At 42.3% G+C, this 19,353-nt stretch overlaps 1 protein-coding gene across 1 annotated transcript in view; it reads left to right on the top strand.

Moving 5' to 3' along the window:
- Nucleotides 1-19,353, top strand: part of C3G (C3G guanyl-nucleotide exchange factor) — a 268,377-nt gene that overhangs the window by 239,183 nt on the left and 9,841 nt on the right. The window contains 5 exon segments of the mRNA XM_069307852.1: nucleotides 3,010-3,171; nucleotides 5,148-5,406; nucleotides 5,997-6,174; nucleotides 6,940-7,098; nucleotides 9,660-9,928. Coding sequence (XP_069163953.1) covers nucleotides 3,010-3,171; nucleotides 5,148-5,406; nucleotides 5,997-6,174; nucleotides 6,940-7,098; nucleotides 9,660-9,928 — 1,027 coding nt within the window.

Genomic DNA, 19,353 nt, shown 5'->3' with positions numbered 1-19,353 from the left:
GGGATCGATGCTCTCCGACAAGACTGGTCAAGGTGGGGGGTTCCTGTACCTCTTTCCCCCAGTTTAGCTGATGCTCGCTTGGAGACTTAACAAGGGAGACTAGTCCTTTCTGCCTCATGGTGGCCGGCCCAGCCTTGGTTTCAGGTGCTGCTTGCTCGGTCTCCGAACTCGGAGGTTTTTCTGCGGCTCTGCCTCTTTCAACAGATCAGTCCGGTCCGTTACGAGACTGGTTTGCTCTTCTCCTTGAGTCTTAGCATTTGGTCTTTTTTACTCAAGTCTATCACCATCTGTATGGTGATCAGGTGGCTTCTTTGATGGTGTCCCACCTGCGGGCTTTGTCTCGGAGGCAGTATGAGGTTTTGTGGCAGTCCTTCCATTTCCTTCTGTCTCTTCATCACAGTACTTCACTTTCTGTTAGGGTTGTTTTTGTTCTTTCTCTCCTGGATGTTTCAGGACTGTCATCTTGTGTCAAATAGCGTCGCCTCATATTGTGCGGCGTTGGCGGAGCCGCTGCAGCTTGCTTTTGGTATTGATGTTACTTCGGCACCATTTTGCAAGCTGTCTTGAGCGTTGTTTCACCTCCGGCCTGTTCATGCACCGCCCGAGCCGTCCTAATCTTTGGACATTGTACTCTCATATCTGTCTTTGCCTCGGTTTGTTGTAGCCCCTTCAGTCCAGGAATGTTTTTCCAAAGCTCTTTTTGTTGTTGGCATTGGCCTCTGGTGGTCAGGTTGGGGAGCTTCATACTCTCCTCTGGCGCAGGAGTTTCTGCTCTTTTGGTCGTGGTTTGTTTGTTTGCAGCTGTCTCCTTTTCTGGTGAAGAATGAGACTACTGCTTTCTGAAGGGGTCCTTGGGTTTTTGATGCTTGGTTGGTCAGGCCGGGCATGCAATCAAGTGTTGTGTCTGGTTGTGGCTCTCCACTGTTATTTGCGCACCACAGCCTCTGTGGGTGGGGATGCACTTTGGGTTGATCCGGTCTCCCTTCTTCCCTGTTCGCAGGTTCGGATCTCTCAGGTCGTCTGTAGGGTTATTCGGTCTTGCCAGCCTGCAGTCTATTCCCATTCCCATGACGTTTGTTAGTTTGCTGTGCTTGCTGCTGTCTTCAGTATCATGTCTTGGGTTGACATTTGGGCACGGGGTTTTTGTTGGTCGAACAGGGTCCAGGCTGCACACTACCTTGTTAATGTTTCTGGGCCTAGTCAGGTCTGTGTCGGGTCGGCAGTTGCAACCTGTTGTTTGGACTTAGAGTTGAGGTGCTATCACCGACCACCTCCTGGGTAAGTTCCTCAAGTTTTCATCTTAGGTGAAGTAGTTCCGGGGAGCCGAAGGGGTCCCCCCCCCCCCAGAAAACCAGCATTGAATGTAATGAATTACCATTTTCTGGGTGAGTCCTGGAGGCTCCCCGGCAACCCTCCATCCCTTCGGTCGGCCGTTTTTCGCTTGTTTTTTACATCCAGCCTCAGAACTGGTGGGTGGATTGCCATCATTGGGGTCTGGGACTCCCCCCCCCCCCTCCCAGAGAGGGGGAAGCTGCGCATACATTCAGCGCAGCTCGTGTGATGTCATGCTTGTTTGCTCGTTTTCATTTGGGGAGTTTTGTCCACTAGATTGTCTATTTTAGTCATTTTAACCAGAAAAGGGAGTTGTTTTGAGGCACTTACCTTTCCTGGTGCCTGTCCTGGTCGATGGCAGATATAGAATGCTCCAAATCACATGTGCATTTCTATAGGCCATTGCTCCTCGTGCCTCTCTGAAGGGGCCAGGTTCTGGCCGTAGTCCCCAGTAGGCCTAGAACTCCATTCACACTGACTAATGCCAAAGTCGAACGATATACATATCAGCTTGGATAGCTCCAGGGAGCCTCCTGGACTCGCCCAGAAAATGACGTTTCAATACAGTCAACGTTGGTTTTTTTGTTTACTGTTAGGTACAGTACAACTGTAGAGTTACCGACATTGCATTCCAAGTGCCTGGACTTCCTGCAGGGAACACACATTCTGCAGGCCCTGGAAAACCCCCGCGGGCTCGGTGGTACTATGAATACCTCTTCCATGCCCGCTTTCGCTCTATGCGAATTTGAGGGTTGTCTGTTGTCTGTGCCACCAGGCGATGTTCATACATTCTGCCTCCGCTGTGCTGCCTGTTGGGTCGGTGACACCTTTGACCCAGAGTCATGTGGGATTTGTTCACCACACAGGCTCTCCTTACACATACACTCCTGATGATGTTCAGAGGTGTCTGGCAACAACTGCTTTGTGTGTTTGTTTTTCTGTGCTGCCAGTGGCTCTAATTGTGTGCCCATTTGGATGCCTTGGATTTGCCCCCCCACTTGGTGTTTAGGGACTTGGATTTGGAGGTGTTGGTTAGTTCAACCATGGTTCCATCTGCACCTCCTCTTTCTTTGCCAGTGGATGTGGTTCACCCTTCTTCCCCCTTATTCCTGTTTCCAGCCCCAAAGTGTCCAAGGGTTTCAGAGTTTGGGCAGAGTTTAGCTTGTTTAAACAGGGGTTTAAACAGCTTGCAGAGGTTTAGTTCAGGAAGTCATACTACATTTAACACACTTGTTTTGAAGCTCTTATGAATATGAGAAGAATATTACCCCAATAGTTTCCATCATAAGCTTGTATGGTACTGTGTTTCTAAATTTTCATCACATGTTGTCATGTTTTCTTTTGTGTGCAATTTCTCAGCTGTTTTATGGATCTTTAAACTGATAGCAAAATTAGTGCAATGCTGATATTTTTCCTTGTAATTTGTCAATCTTGTTAATGTCATCAGATTAAGTGAACCTTTTTTGCCATGAGAAAGTTACCAACCTAGGCTATGAAAAAATAATGTAAATTGTTTTTATTAATAAAACACTGCAATTTATTTGTATATTTTAACCTTATTTATTATTTAGTCATTATATGAATTGAAAGTTTCTCCACTAAGCTTTATTTTGAATATTGATTTATTGGTAACTATGAAGCATTTCTTAAATTTGCATATTCTTTTTTCCTTTACAGGGAGAAAAATATGAAAATCACACAATATCTGTGTTGGTACCACCGGCATTACCAGCCAAGCAGCGTCCATATCAGGGCCGAGGCTCTTCGGAGGTACGGGCCCCGTCTACATACGATAATCTTGAATTTGATCATGTTGACGGTGGAGAAGTGAGATACAAGGTGAATTACAATATTATAAGTTTTCAGTAGATATTTTTTAATTTTACTGTATTACATTCAGTTGCCACCAAAGACTAAAACCTTCTGTGTCAAACATGATTCATGAACACTTACACAGAATAACATTCAGGTACCAAAGATATATGATGTCTCAAACATTAGGTGATAGGGAAACATGAGTCTTAGTGATTGGGATCTCTGCTGAATGCATGCTTGACATCACAAGTGACTGGCAAGTGAGACATCACAGCTGCTTGTTCATTTGTCTTGACAAAACCAGTCATCCACCACTAGGTGGGAACACCAGTGCTTATCAGGATTTCCAAACCAAAATCATGTCACATCTCACTGTGCTCATGCTCAAGAAGGAAGAGTATTATAATTTTAAAAGTGTTGATAAAGAATAAGAATGCATTGATGATGATGATAGATGTGTAATGTACAGTATGCAATATAGAGGAACCATCCTGTTTTTAAGAACATTATATATATTTCCTGTGTTTTACTTGTTTGCATGTTCTCTATTTTGAGAGTTTTTAGTTACACCTATAGTCCAGCCTGGGGCACAAGGCTTCTCTGGTGCTTTCGTAATCTGCGAGGCTTTATCAGTCTGAAATCTGCAGTTCCAATTCCATTGTACATGAAGTGGTTTAAATTCATGAACATTCAACTTACTCATGTATAGTTGTGTATTGAATTACATTGTTGTAATCTAGAAATTCTCTTTTCCTATTTGATCTTACTACTACTACTACTAATAATAATCATAATAATAATCATAAAAACATTTAACTCTTCAAAAATATGGTACAGTGGTACCTCGGAATGCGATTGTCCCTGTATGCGAGGTTTTCGGAAGGCGAGGTGTATTTACTCCAAAAATTTGTCTCAGAAGGCGAGGGTTACTTCGGGAGGCGAGTTTGGACGCGAGTTTGTTGATACGCGTACAGCCGACCTAGCGCGTTCGTCGCCCCTCCGCCCCGCCGCCCCTCAGTTTATTATTGTCTCGCGCTCAGTGACTACCCCCACATCAATTCTTCTCGCGGATTTTCAGTGTTTTGTTGGATTTTTGGTGATTTGTCTATACAATTTGTTATTATATATCTCACCATGGGTCCCAAGAAAGCCAGTGGTAAGGATAAAGGCCAGAAAGCTCATGTGAGGATGACAATAGAGGAGAAACAAGAGATCATTCGGAAGCATGAGAACGGTACACGTGTTGTTGAACTTTGTAGGCAGTACAACAAAGCCACATCAACAATATGCACTATACTTAAGAAGAAAAATAAGATTATGGGTGCTAAAGTGGCAAAAGGAGTAAGAACATTAACGGCACAAAGACCACAAATACTTGAAGAAGTGGAAAAGTTGTTATTAATTTGGATACACGACAAGGAGTTGAGGGGTGATAGTGTTTCGGAGGCCATTATTTGTGAGAAAGCCAGGGTGTTGCACGAAGACCTTCTAAAGAATACCCCTGCAACGAGTGATGCAGATAAGAAAGAGTTTAAGGCAAGCAGGGGCTGGTTTGAAAAATTTAGAAAGAGAAGTGGTATCCATAGTGTTACAAGGCATGGGGTTATGTGATGTGATTATGGAAGGGGACTCCCCTTCCAAACAGTAACTCCTCTCCTCCTCCCCCCTCCTCACCATCTTCCATACGCCTACAGCACTCGACAGCAAGGTAAGTAATAACTGGAACACAGTTTTGTAGGTTTATTTAGATGAATTAGGTAAATTAGGTATAAAAATTTAGTTTGATGTGGGGTTTTTGGGGTAGTCAGGAACGGATTAATTCATTTCCCTTTATTTCTTATGGGGAAATTAACTTCGGAATGCGAGTTTTCGGAAGGCGAGGCGTCTCCAGGAACGGATTAAACTCTTATTCTGAGGTATGCCTGTATTACTGTATATAATATTGAGGATTGTAAGAGTTTAGTAGTTCCTTATAAGTAATGGTATATTATTGTCCTTAGCACAAAGAGGATCCCAGTCCCAAGCTGCCACCTAAAGCAAGCTGTACAGTGCAGCTAGCCAGCAGCAGCAGCAGCAGCACGAGCAGTGTCAGCAGCGGGTACAGCAGCACCACCAGTATGGTCAGCAACAGCAGTGCACCCGGAGGTAGTATGGTCCAGCTCCGTAAACATAATAGGTTTGAGAAGTTTGAGGCCCACTATATTTCTTCTGGCAGTGATGACAACCCACCACCTTTGCCAGAGAAGAAAAAGAAATATGGTATGTTTCTTGTGACTTTATAATCTAATATTCAGTGCTCTTCAATATAATAATCTAAATTTTAGTAATAATGTCTAAATTTAAGACCAGGAATTAAAAAACATAAAACCTTAAATCATCATCCAAATTGAACAGGAAAACAATAGTTCCTGATGTACAGTACGAGAATAAATTTGTTTTGCTTTTGCACACCAAATATATCTAATAACAAATATTCCACTGTGTACTTAATTATATTATTATTATTGCATGTATTATTATTTTGTGGGTTTGGTAATTTAAAAAATTAGTAACGCAGTCACTACTTTCTTGACTCACACTAGGGGGAGGGGGACTCCGGGTTTGATCCTTGGGCAGGACAGAAATGGTTGGGCAATTTTCTTTTCACCTAATGCTTCTGTTCACCTAGCAGCAAGCAGGTACCCAGAAGTTAGGTAACTGTTGTGGGGTTGCATCCTGGGGAGGGTCAAGAGTTCAACCTGGGGGGGGGGGGGGCTCAGTATAAGCCTAGAGAATATATATATGAACAGGCTTCCTGTTGCCGACATCAATAATTATCAACTCTTTTTGATTTCCTAATTGTTTTGCAGTTCATGAGTACATGAAACTGTTTGGTCAAGTGAGTGAACCTAATCCAAATGAATTGTTACGTCATTCTGTCCATCAAATGCACCTCGTCTCATCCATGGAGTCTCATATTCATGAGCATGAGCACGAACATGAACATGACTTATTCCATACTGCTCCATATCCAACAATGATTGATGGGTAAGTTTTTTTTTTTGTATCATTGTACTAATTAATCACAGTATGGTGCATGTTATCCTGTGTGTGGTCATGTAATTTTGTTGGTTAAGTTTACATTAGGAATTTAAAGGAACAATAGTGTATTTTACATTTTGTAGCCAGCCACAAACTGAAATGATACATGAATACATTTCAGAAAGTTACCAGGGAAAATCAAGCCCCTGCAATAGCTATTCAACAACCAATGCAACAGTCATTGTTAACTTAGTTTAGCTATGCATGTGCAAAACTGATGCACCTGCAACACTGCAAAAGTGATGCACCTGCAGCACTGCAAAAGTGATGCACATGTAACACTGCAAAAGTGATGCACCTGCAACACTGCAAAAGTGATGCACCTGCAACACTGCAAAAGTGATGCACCTGCAACACTGCAAAAGTGATGCACCTGCAACACTGCAAAAGTGATGCACGTGCAACACTGTAACAGATGTTCAGTGATGCACTGCATATAGCTGAAAGTAGAATGAGGTTTATAGATGCAGGTGAATAATACAAACAACAATAATACAAACAGCAATTTTTGCTTTTGTTTACTATAGCAGCAGTTTAGTAATTTGGAAGAAAGGAAAGGAAAATATATGTACTTTTCCTTGCAGAAAGTTAATTTATTGGATATATTTTACCATTTGCTAGGTTTATCAATTTAGTTTGTTAATCAAAATGAATGCTTAATAATTATACTTTGTTTCTGATAGTGCTTGATTATTGTTTTATTTTTTCTAGCAGGATAAGCCATATAGCCATCCAGCCACCAGCATTACCTCCCAAAATGAGGAGAGGAAATTTTGTTATGCAAACCAGGCAATCCTTGCCAGTAGCATCACAGGCTCTACCCATCACACATGTCCTCATCGACCACGCACACCAGAATTCTTGTGTTTTGTGAGTTTAAATAATGTTTTTATAGTAAAGTTATGTAATCAACATTTTCACATTTTTCATGATACTGCGTACAAGTCAATAAGAAAAAAAGATTGCATATTCAGGTAAAAATTAGAGGTCTATCGATACTAAATCTGCATTGTCGTCATACTATACTGTACTCCAATGCTGATATTCAATATGTTATTGTAGATGTTACAACTTAAGACATAAGGCTTCTCATGATCTCACAGTTTCTAAAATTGACATTATAAATTCATATTCAATAATTATAACAAGTCATAACATAACTATTCCTGCTAACTCTGCCAAATGAAACTGTATTAATTGGACTCCCCAGCAGTGTCCCCAGCAGGAATTTACGATTAGTAACACTTGAATATAAAAGTCCATAGCTATTTTGCATAACTATCGAATTTTAAAGTGCTCAGATCAAGGTACCTAGCATTTCCACTATGTTGAGTTTGAGACTTTTAATGAAAATATTTAAATTATCCTGCTTAAAACTTAAGTTTTGTGGTTTTGCCTCCCATCCTAAGCTCAATGCCAGAGAGCACAATTAGGTAAGCAGCAAGTGGGTGGGGGTAAGAATAGTGGGAAAGATGGTGGGTGAATTAGAAACGAGTGAGGGCAGGGGGTGGGTTGAGTTGTGATTGGATGGGTTGTATAGTTGGTTGGGGGTATGAGCACTCACCTGATTGTGCTTAGGCAGTGGATGGGTGTTGTAAGATTTATATGCTGGTTTCAGAAAGGTTATAGCCAGTGTGTTTTTCAACTTCTGCATTGTTAAATCCTGATGGCAATTTGAATTAATTTGTAGTTTTGCATTGTGTTTTGATAATGTTCTAATAGTCTGTCGGAAATTTCTCGTCAATGCTAACATTTTCTCTTATTCTGGAACCTTTAAGTCTAGAGTCCGGTTTTTCAGTTGATAAGAGCATGATACTGGTGTTAACACTATTGCTCGCTTTGAACACCGATCACCTCCATTTTTTTTCTCTAGAGTCCTGGCCATGGACAGCACTCGCGTCCATTACAAAAATATTTGTATAAAATTAATTTTTTATCTGATCAACCTCGGGATAGTTTCAAAATAAGCGCCTTTAGAGTGCGCACAATTTGATACCAAAATTAAAGATGTAACACGAAACTTGATGTCAGAACACTTGAAAGATTATAAATACATTTTGGGTCTAAATTTAAAATTTAAAAATATTTGTTAAAATTTTATTTATTGTGCTATTATTATGGGACTAGTTTTAAAATGTGCGCCTTTAGATTGCAAACAATTTGATACCAAAACGAGTGACGTAACACGAAAATTGATGTCAGAACACAGGAAAGATATAAATAATTATGTGATGATGAGCGTCCAAAATTAAAATATTTGTTAAAATTCCAGTTATTGCTCTATTATTATGAGACTAGTTTTAAAATGCGAGCCTTTATAATATTGTGAACAATTTGATACCAAAACGAGCGATGTAACACGAAAATTGATGTTATCAAACTGAACGAGTATACACATTAGGTTGTGGTGTGCAAATTGGTGCTTGGTCATGGGTAACTTTAGGCGTTGCTGCGGGGAGTCTCGCCAGGCTTTTGGACATTATATGCATATACACCTGCATTGAATTTAATTGCAAACACAATGATAACAAAACTAACGATGTAGCACGAGAATTAAGGTGAGAAAACTGAGACGAGTATACACATTTTACTGATTTTGTGCGCTCACAGGTAACTTTTGCCGACTTTAGGCTTTGCTGTGGGGAGTCATGTCGGGTTTTTGGACATTATATGCATATACACCTGTAGGCAATTCCATTGCGAACACAATGATACCAAAACGAACGACGTAACACAAGAATTAAGGTGAGAAAACTGAAACGAGTATACACATTTAGGCGTCACCGCATGCTCGCCCGCACTGTCCGCCCCATAAGCCGCCCCACTATCGCGCCGCGCACGATAGTGTTAAGTGGCAGACAAACACCTAAAGTGTTCAAGCTGCGGTAGAGCATCTAATTATCGTCAGATGTGATATATAAGTGGCAAAAGGGGCCTACGGTCTATGCAAACTCATTCTGGGTAAGGGCTGATTGTCCCTATCCAGAATTAGTTCTTGAATTAAAATTATCATTTCGGGGTGGGATTGTTGTGTCTAATGTTTGTTACTGTTGTATGTCAATGAGTTAATCTCTCAGTGGTGACTCGAGTTACATTTGCCACTGTTCCCCCCTGTTCCCAACTATGCAAGCAGACTGTTTGGAATGCCACTGGTCATGATCTGGTAAACAAATTAAAGCTCTCCAGACTGAATGTCTGTTAACCCATATAGTCCATTGGCTCGAGATGATAATCAAAGGGCCTTAGCTAATAGATGTAAGAATTTTAGTGTAACAAAAATCAGACTCTCATAAAACTCAATAAATTGTAAATTATATATCAGATGTTTTTGAAAGTACGGTTCAGGTAAGTTATACTAAGCTAGTACAGGTTATTGTACTTAGTATAACGATTACAGAGTTAATAATATAGTACTGTACTTTTATTTTCAGAGATGATAATAACATATGTAGAAAATCAATGGAAGAAAAAGATGAACCAGAGGAGGTTATAATTAAGGATCAATCATTAGAAATAGAAAGGAAGAAAGAGTTGGAGATGAAAGAGGAAGAGATAGAAGATGAAGAGGAAGAAGGACCCTTGGACCTCCTTGATGTGAAAGAATATTTGATTTTGAAAAAGGATGGCGATGAAGGTCCAGACGTGAGAGGCGGCACAGTAGATGCTCTCATCGTACATGCATCTAAAGCTAATAAAAATGGTAGGACAAGTTTTGTAATGGGAGGTGTAATAAACACACCTAAAATCAAATGTCTGATATCACTAATTAAGAGTTCATTAAGAGCTTTTTTCATAGATGATTGGCAGTTTTGATTTTGATGATTTTCAGGTTCAGGATGATATTATACATACAGTGATATACCCAAAAGAAAGGTGATTGTTTCTCATGGCTAAACTTTGGACAGTTGACTCCAAACTCAGACAAATTCAAGGCACAGCAATGTAACAAATTTGAATACCACAGGGTTTGTGACACTCTACATTAACCTAACACTGGTAAATTTATGAAAACATATGTTTAGGATCACTAAGATACTATGCACATTTTCGTAAAAAAAAAAAAAAAAAATGCTTAAAATGATTTTAATATAAAATTTAAATAGTTATTAAAAGTTACTTTTTAAATCATGTTATTATTTTGTTTATTGGTAACAAATAATAATAAATGAAAGATTCAAATTGGAACATAATAGTTGTTCATTCTTCAGCTGATGTTAAGTTACATTATATGGCATAATGCACAGTTGCCAATGTTCTGGATTGGATGTCATTCAAATTAGAGAAGTTTAGAGAGGCCATGAGTAACTGAGCACACTTGAATATTTGTCAAGAATTAATTAGGAAGAGAAGGCAGAGAGAAAGAAGTATGGCAGCAGAGTGTATGAGCCACTGAGAGCAGTGCATGTGTTGATGATCCTGGTCGTGATCAATAATTTAGGATGTGAAAGTTAGCTCAATGTCCGACACTTTTGTAAATAATATTCTAGTCTTGAAATGTGCTCAATTTTCTAAAAGTGCAATACAATACACACTCATTATTGAGCCTTGTATTATATTGTTTACTCTGATGTATTAAGCTATGCCTTTATAGCAGTAATATATTCCTTACTTCATTAACCGTTGAGAAAGTAAGACTTACTTATCATATGGATCAAACAGCCCATTATTCCAATCATTTTCTTGCTAAATGTATTAAAAGCTACATATCTAATAAGTATTATAAAGTGATACTGGTGGAACATTGCCATTGAGACACCAGCACTGATGCTCACTTCCCGGTACATCTGTTTTAGGAAGTAAGATCCTAATACCAACCAAACCTTCCACTTCTCTTCACTATTTTAGAATTAGATCTAAATCTGCATTTTTGTGGCTGCTATGCCCTAGTTAAGGCTTTTTGTAAAATTAAATTAGAGCAAGTACTGATATATTTGGTTATATACTTTTTTTGTTTGTTCTTTTCATGTGTAACAGAGGATGAGGAAAAGGATGGTAAGGTTTGAGTAGGTTTGCTCTGATAAGATGCATGGGTTGAGTATATCCAGTCCTATCATTTGCTGTTTTACATCTCCTATATGAGACATCTCAGATAAATAGCCTTACTCCAAGGTTTTAGCCAGTAAATTTAACTGACATCAGAATAACTGATATTTAATGAATGACAGTTTTCTTGTATAAAAAAGTAGCTTCATCAGAAAAGTAATAGCTATATGAAAGTTGATAAATTGCTAAGTACACTGACTTAGGTACCAATGTATGTATTTGTTAGCTTGTGTGCGCGTATGCATGTGCATCTTTGTGTGTAAATTTGGGTATATTTGTGCATGTATATTATTGTGGGTGTGTGCTAGTACAGTACATGCCATCATCTGTATTTACTTAGATTTCTTTTTAGGTAAGCGAGCTCTAGCTCTTGGGTCTTGCTTTTTAGCTTTCAGTTGTTTAATGAAATAACTCAAAAACTCTTGATTACATTTATCATATCTACACATGAAGCTATAGATGAAATTAGTCTTTTCCACCACCTTATCCAGTTCATCTCGCTTGTTAATTACTTTGTTAAATTAATCATTTTGTATTTTTACTGCTGTGCTTCTTGTTTCCACCTGTGTCCTCATTTCACTCCTTACCTATCATGCCAAAAACCTGGTCATTATGGCATTAGAGAGATTTATTAGTAATTAAATTTCAGCTATATGAATCAGACTAAGCAGACAATGGTAGACTGCTCCTTAGTTTTTATCTTTTCTTATTTCTTTTCTTAACTATTCTTGCTAGTGTTATAAAATATTTTTTAAATGAACTTCCATATTCATACTTCTATTGTATATAGCTTTCTTTCCACTTTGGGTCATTATTACTTGACCTAATTAATTTATGTGGTATGATACATCCCTGGACTTCAATTATAAAATACCTAAATGAGCTTCAAGTCTCATCCACATCGCAATCCAGCATCAGGTCGGCTGCTGCTAGAGATATGTCACAGCTCAAGAGATGGCCCATTTTCAATGTTTAGGAAGGAATGATACAATGAAGATGACTAGTACAATATGGGATTATGTGCATACCAGAATAGTGTCTGAAGAAGTAGAACAAGCAATGCAATGAAAATTGCAGGAAATGATAAAAGAGTTATAAAGAAAACTGGTCAAGTAAGAGAGGACAGTGAGGGGAGAAATGCATGGAAATAATGAAATGGTTTCAGAGGGATGTTACTGAACCTAAAAGATGCATTGAAACTGGGAAATGAGTAGGGTGAAAATACAGGTCAGATACTGTAATAATAAGGTAAACTGAGAGTTAGACAAAGGAAGGGGAGGGAAAGTCAGAAGTTGGTAAAAGACAGAGAATGAAAATGTATGAACTTTTTTAATCACCTTCAACGATACAGGGGAAGGCGAGATAAATTTATGATATAAGGCAGTGGAACGATAAGACAGACAGAAACTGCATGACAGCAGTTGCGCTCAGAAGTTGAGAGAGAAATCAAAACAATCACGGTACAAGCTCTAAGGACTCGGCAGGGAGTGCAGTGCACCACAATGGTGGTGATGATCATATGCAAACTACCAAAGCCAGTGTGAAGGACATAAAAAGAAAGGCATAAATATAACTGAAGAAGGTAACAGAGATCCCACAGATATCTATGACAAGTGAGATGTTAAAAGATTCAGAAATACAATAGGAGTGGGATGTACTGAACAGGGCACGAACAATTTTTCAGTGTAATACCCAAAGCTCGAAAGTCAGTCAGCCCTATCTGGGATGAAAAGAGGAAACTGAGGGATGAATGTAAATTTTAGAAGGTTTACTTAATTCAAAACATAACTTAGAGCTGAGAGAAGAGTAAAAGAAAAATTGAAAGACAAAGCAAACTGCAAATGAAGGGAAGGGTACCATGGTACCGAGCTGTAGTGAATATGTGGATCTGTGGGCCACTCCAAGCAACAACCTGTTGAACCAAACTCTCACAAGTCAACTTGTGTAGACTTGTAGAGTAGAAGTACTTGAATTTGTACCTGAATTTCATCCAGGTACATTCCAAGAAGCAAAAGATGAAAAAATAGAAAAGACAGACGAGGCGTACTCATGAGATAAATGGCAGAACAATAGTTATGTTGCATAGTAATGTGTATTATCGCTACCTACATTTTGTAGTGTTTTGATAAATGAAAACCTACTACGTTTGTTGAAAACTAAGGAATAAGTTCAATAAGACCAAATCTGATTTATTATATATATATAATAAACTTAAATAACATTTAAACAACAACTATATGATATGTAAAGCAGAAACATAAATATATTTACTGTATTGTCTTTCATATTTTAATCAATAATTACCAAGGAAATATTATGTGAAAATGATTTTATCTGAATACTTTGTATTATTGTACATGGCAGACAGGTGTTAAAAAGAGCTCAAGCTAACAACATTAGAAGAACCAGAGTAGATGTAATCACATCATACAAATACTGAGGAGAATAGATGAGATGGAAAGGGACAGTCTAGTCCATATGGAAAGAATAAGAAAGAGGAGGCACTGGCAGAAGCTGAAAATATTAATGAATTTGAGATATAATAAATCACTGAAAAGTAGTGAGAGTGGTAGGCAAGTGGGGCAGACTGCGAGCAGAGATGGTGGATAACACTGTACACTAGTGTATTCAATTGTTGGAATAATCATATAAGTATTCCATGTGGTAGCTAGGTGGCTGGACATGTGAGGTAGATGCTGCTTTCCGTAAGCACCCTCAAGTAAGCGTAGCTAGACAAGTACTGTACGTACATTTGGATACGTCTAAGTGCTTGTCCAGCACTTGTCCATCTTGTTTACAGGTAGGTGGTTAGGTTGTAATTATGTACTGAGTTAATTTATTCATGCATGTGCTTGTGTCTTTGATGTGTACATCACTATATACAGTAAGATTTGTCAGTAGTCTAAATAACCATATATGAGTAGCCTATCTTTAACTAACCATCTACCAGTATTCTATCTGAGATTAATTTTCTGCCACCACCACTTGAAACATATCTGTACTGGTAATTTTTAAATTTACAAGCATCTCTCACTATTTAGTTGTTAATGTAGTATGGCTGTTCGCACCTTTTTCTGGGGGGAACCCCTGCGGCTCCCCGGAGCTTACTAGTCTGATATGCTAATGTCGGACTTTGGCATCAGTCATGTGTATGGAGTTCTGTGGGCATACCAGGGACCACGAGCCAGAACCTGGCCCCCCTCAGAGAGGCATGGGGAGCAATGGCCTATAGAAACCCCCGTGTGGTTGGAAGCATTCTATGTCTGCCATCGACCAGATCAGGTACCCAGAAAGGCAAGCATCCCAAAACAAACCGCTATTCTGGTGAAAATATTGCTACCAAAAGCCGAACAAGTGGATAGAACTCCCCTAAAACAAACGAGAAAATGAGCATGACGTCACATGTCGCCGTGCTGCTGTCTGCGCAGCTCCCCCCTTCCCCTTCCACCCTTCAGTTCTAAGGCTGAGGTCGTGTGCTCTGGCCCCAGTGGTTGTTTCAGCACTGTATCTAGTGTGTGGTGACTGTCTTCTAGGTGGTGCGTGAGCCAGGAATGATTCTCCAGTACTCGGGCTTCATGTGCCTAGGGTTTCCTTCCCTAGGTGCCCTGTAAGTACTGCCCTTGGGGCTTGGGGACACCTTCCACAAGTTACTTGGGTTCTGCCTCTGCTAGGCCGTTTACTGATTGATTTTTGGCCGCCCTTTGTGTGCAAGGGTGTTCTGTCTCCCTTGTTCGCCTTAGGGTAGGAGGCAGTTTGCACTGGTAGGGGCGCAGGATATTGCGCAGCTTGTTTTCACCAATCATAGTGGCCGGCTGTGTTCCGCCTGCGTATGTTGTCCTCTTGTGGGGTTTTCTTTTTCTTTTTGTTTGCCTGCCTGGTGGGGGGGGGGGTCTGCCTTGGTTCTTGCCCCCTGTGTACTGAGTATTCTTCCTTCTTCCAGTGGCTCCCACCCGCTAGGTCCCCATGAGTGTACACGTCCCGGGGGTTCAGTTCTTAGAAAGTTGTTTGGTAGACTTGGCCGCCGGTTAGCAGTACCCTGCCTGGGCTTCCCTGAGTGTGAGTTCAGTCTCAGGACCCTGGAAATCCCCACTGGGATGCACAGGTCTGATGGATGTGACCCCGGAGTCCCCCCCTTTCTTTGTGCAAGTTCGAGGGTTGCTCTGTTCCCTTGTCTCAGGGTGACTCTCTTTTTTTGCCTCTGTCTGCTGCCTGTGGGGTCGGTGGCACCTTGCGACCCGGAGCCCTGCGAGTTTTGTTGCTTGTTTGAGGCTCAATTACCCAGTCTTCTGCTGATTATGCCAGTGCAGACAGCACGGGCGTTGCACGTTGAGTTTGGGTGGTGGCAACGCACTAGGTTGTTTGCTCCCCGGAAGCCCCGAGGCTGCCCCGTTTTGTTGGTGTGACAGGGCTTGGGAGTGTAGGTCCCTTCGGTTTTATTTCCTTCTGTGTCCCCTTGTCTTTCCCCTGTTGTGTTCTAATCTGGTCCCCCCCCCCTTCCTCCCTGCATCTGGATCCTTACAGTTTGTGGCTCGGGGTCGGGGTGGGGCTTCGATGGTCTTGAGACTTGGGCAGTTTCCTGGATTTCCCCTTCTGGGGTAGCAACAGAGGCATTCGAGCCTATTCCTCCAGCCGTATTGTATGAGTCTGCCAGTGGGCTCCCTTCTTTAGTACTTTTCCGGCTGCCCCGGCTTTTCTTGTGAAGCTGGGGTTTTGGGGGGGGGGGGACGGCTCGACCCCAGGGCCTGCTGTGTGGGTTCCCGGGGCTGGTGAGGAGCTGACTTGGGGGGGCCTCGGGGCCCATTGGGCCCCACCGGGATATTTCTACCCTCTGGGCAGGGTTTGCGGTTACGAGGAGTGGGTTTTTTCTTCCCCCCTCTCCGTACGAGTTGTTGGCGTTGGCCCCTCCCCGGGTTTGGTTCCTTGTTCCTTGGATCCGTCGGTTCCGTTCTGTCGGTGGGTATTTTTCTCCGTTTTCCGCCCTTCTTGGGATGAACCTTTGCCGTCATGTTTCCCTCTTCTCGGGGTTCTGCATGACTTTTGGTCTCTGGTGCGACTGTGCCTTTATGTGCCTTCGTGCTTTACGCTTGCTTCTATAGGTTCTCGAAGGTTCAGGAAGGATTTTGCTTCTTCCCATATTATTGGAACGTCTGTCGTCTTCCAGTGTGGCTTCCCTCCGGTCCTTTCTAGGGCTTGTTGGTCCTCTCCATGCTTCTTCTCAGGTTTTCGTCCTGTTTCGTTCTTTTGTGATTGTATCTTCTCTCCGTGCTCTGTCTCGGCACTGCTTATTTTCTTTCCACATTCCTTGTTGGCATCTTCCCACTGAGCGGGTTGTGTGGTTCGGCCCTCCTGTCCTGCGCTGCAAGGTTTGGGCTCCTTGTAGCCTGATTGGGCTACCTGTAGCCCGCATGAAGAGCTGTGCTATGTATGTTTCGCTACTTACTACTCTTTTCGCCTGCTGTTCATAGCTGGCCTGTGTACTCTGAAAAGGGAATCGATCGTTAACAACAATATTTTGTCCGGTTATGGTCACATTCGTGATTTTATTTCTTCAACTTGCGACTTCTAGCGAACCAAATCTGGTATCCCTGCGGCTGCGCATGGGCAGTGGTAGTTTGTTTTGATATGGGCGGTGTGCACATGTGCTGGTGTTCTGCGTCTTTTTCTCTTGGGGGCTTCGCCTCTCGCTTTTCTCACTTTTCCAGTCCGTGCCCCATGGCTACTGGGGGTGTTCTGGATTGCCGCTATAGGGAGGATGCAGGGTTTTCCCTGCGTATGGGTGTGGGGCATCTCCTTCGCCTCTACCCTACTCTTCTCCTGCATGTGCGGCTTAGCCGTCTTCCACTTGCGGTGCTCCTGGCATCTTCTCGGCTACGTTGTGTCATGACATGTTCATGCCTACATTCTGCAGGTGAGTTTATGGGGTCTGTCGTCTTTTTCGGCCAGGCACTGTTCGTGGTTTTTGGATTCGAATATACAAACTTCGGAACACAGGTGACTGCAGCAGGCCAATTAGGCCATATGAGGCAGCTCCTATTATACTCATCCAGTCCCACTCTTATGCATGTTCAGCCCATGTTTGAGTCCAGCAAGGGACCCCACCTCCACCAGGTTACGAGATACAGTGGTAGGGGTGTATGTTATGGCGAACATTACACAGAAATCATAATAACGTGATGCATCAATGAACAAATCCACAAGGGTCGTGATTCGAACCTACGTCTTTGAGCATCCCAGACGCTGCCTTAATCGACTAAGCTACGACATGGTAAAAGAATTGAAACCGAAGTTCTACTGAACTTACTGGATCCTGCAGCCTCTCCGAGACACAAACCAAGGTGTTACACAACTCCCCCATGCACTTAAGCTATGTCAATAGGCCATTCTACCTCTTCGCCCTTCCTTCATTACACACAGAAATCACAGTAACGTGATGCATCAATGAACAAATCTACAAGGGTCGTGACGAGGATTCGAACCTACGTCTGTGAGCATTCCAGACGCGCTCTTTTACCATGTCGTAGTTCAGTCGATTAAGGCAGTACCTGGAATGCTCACAGACATAGATTCAAATCCTTGTCACGGCCCTTGTGGATTTGTTTATGGGGTACATGTTTCTGTGTCGGGATGTTATGAGGTGACGTTTTGCTGCAGTTTTCTTACTGTGGATGAGTGTTGGGGACTGGTTGTGACATTTTGTTTGACCCTTTCGTGCTTCTTCCTGGGGCCTTAATTGTTCATCTGGGTTATTGTTGCAAGGGGGGGTCATGGCCCTGTGTTTCGTGGTCCTATCGAGATCACTCATTCCTTGCCCGTCTTGCAGTGCTTGGCCTAGCTTTTCCATATACGTTGGATTCTCTGTACTTACCTAGTTGTACTTCACTAGTGGTGTTTGTGGGAGTTGAGCTCTGACTTTTTGGTCCTGCTTCTCACCTGTCAATCGCTGATGTGCGGGTTCCTGAGCCTGCTGGGCTCTATCATATCTACACTTGCAGCTGTGTGTGGTGTCATCCTCCACCACACCGCTTCTTCATACGTTCCGTTTGTCTCCTACTCTGCACTACAATACTTCTTTCCAATGTATCTGTGGCTCTTTTGGGCCTCATTCCACCGGTGTCCCCTGGTGCGTGTGCCCCTGGGGTCCCGTAGTGTCTTCTCTGCCCTCTCACGTCTATTGAGGACATGAGGTGATATGTGGTGATCATATCCTCATAGCTCGTACTCCTTGGTTCGGGTACTGGTCTGGTGGCATACCTTTGCACCCTTTTTCCATTTAGTCTTTTGTTAGGACGTGTCGACCAACTCTGTGTGTTGTTGGCATGGTTTGTTGGGACATGACCAGCAGCTCTGTGTGTTGTTGGTTGTGTCCCTTTCATTCCCGTTTGCTCCTTTCCTTCTACGCTCTTGTCCCTGGCCGTTGGTGCAGGGGCTGTTCTTCTGGTCTTTTCGTGTGTTTTCCGTTTTCTCTTTTTGTCCTTCACATTGTTGTGTGTTTTCTTTGTGCCTTTTGGCTCTCCTATTGCCTCATTTGGGTTTATGTTTTCCTGGCTTACCCTGCCTTTTGGCATTTTCACGGTCTCGCGGTGTCCCTTCTCTAGAGTCTTGCGTTGGACCCAGCGTCTCCGTTCTCCTGGCGGGCTCGTTGGCGTCGGGATGTTTTTCTGTACGGCAGACGTTCCATCTCCTCCTTTGCCTGCTTGGGTTTCCAGCTCTGCTGGCTCCGTAGTCGCACCTGAGATCTTCCTGCAGCTCTGCCTCTTCCTAGGCTCGATTGGCCCATGGCGGGGCTGGTTCGGGTCTGCCTCAAGTCTCTCACCTTCTGTTAGTGATTGGGTGGCTTCGTTGATGGTGTACCACATGCGTGCTTCTTCTTGGTGGCAATGTGGGTTTTTTTTATGGTCCTTCTTTTCCTTCTGTCCCTTCTTAGGTAGCTGCATTTGTTGGCGTGGTCTTGTCCTTCTCTTGTGGGGGTTCAGGGTGGCATCTTGCCCTATAGTGTCGCCTCATGTCGTGCGGCGCTGGCGGAGCAGCTTCAGCTTGCTTTCGATATTGATGTTAAGTCTGTGCGGTTTCGTAAGCTGTTTC

Source organism: Procambarus clarkii, chromosome 6, assembly GCF_040958095.1.
Source record: "Procambarus clarkii isolate CNS0578487 chromosome 6, FALCON_Pclarkii_2.0, whole genome shotgun sequence".
Lineage (NCBI taxonomy): Eukaryota > Metazoa > Arthropoda > Malacostraca > Decapoda > Cambaridae > Procambarus > Procambarus clarkii.
This window is presented reverse-complemented; position numbering and strand designations above follow the sequence as displayed.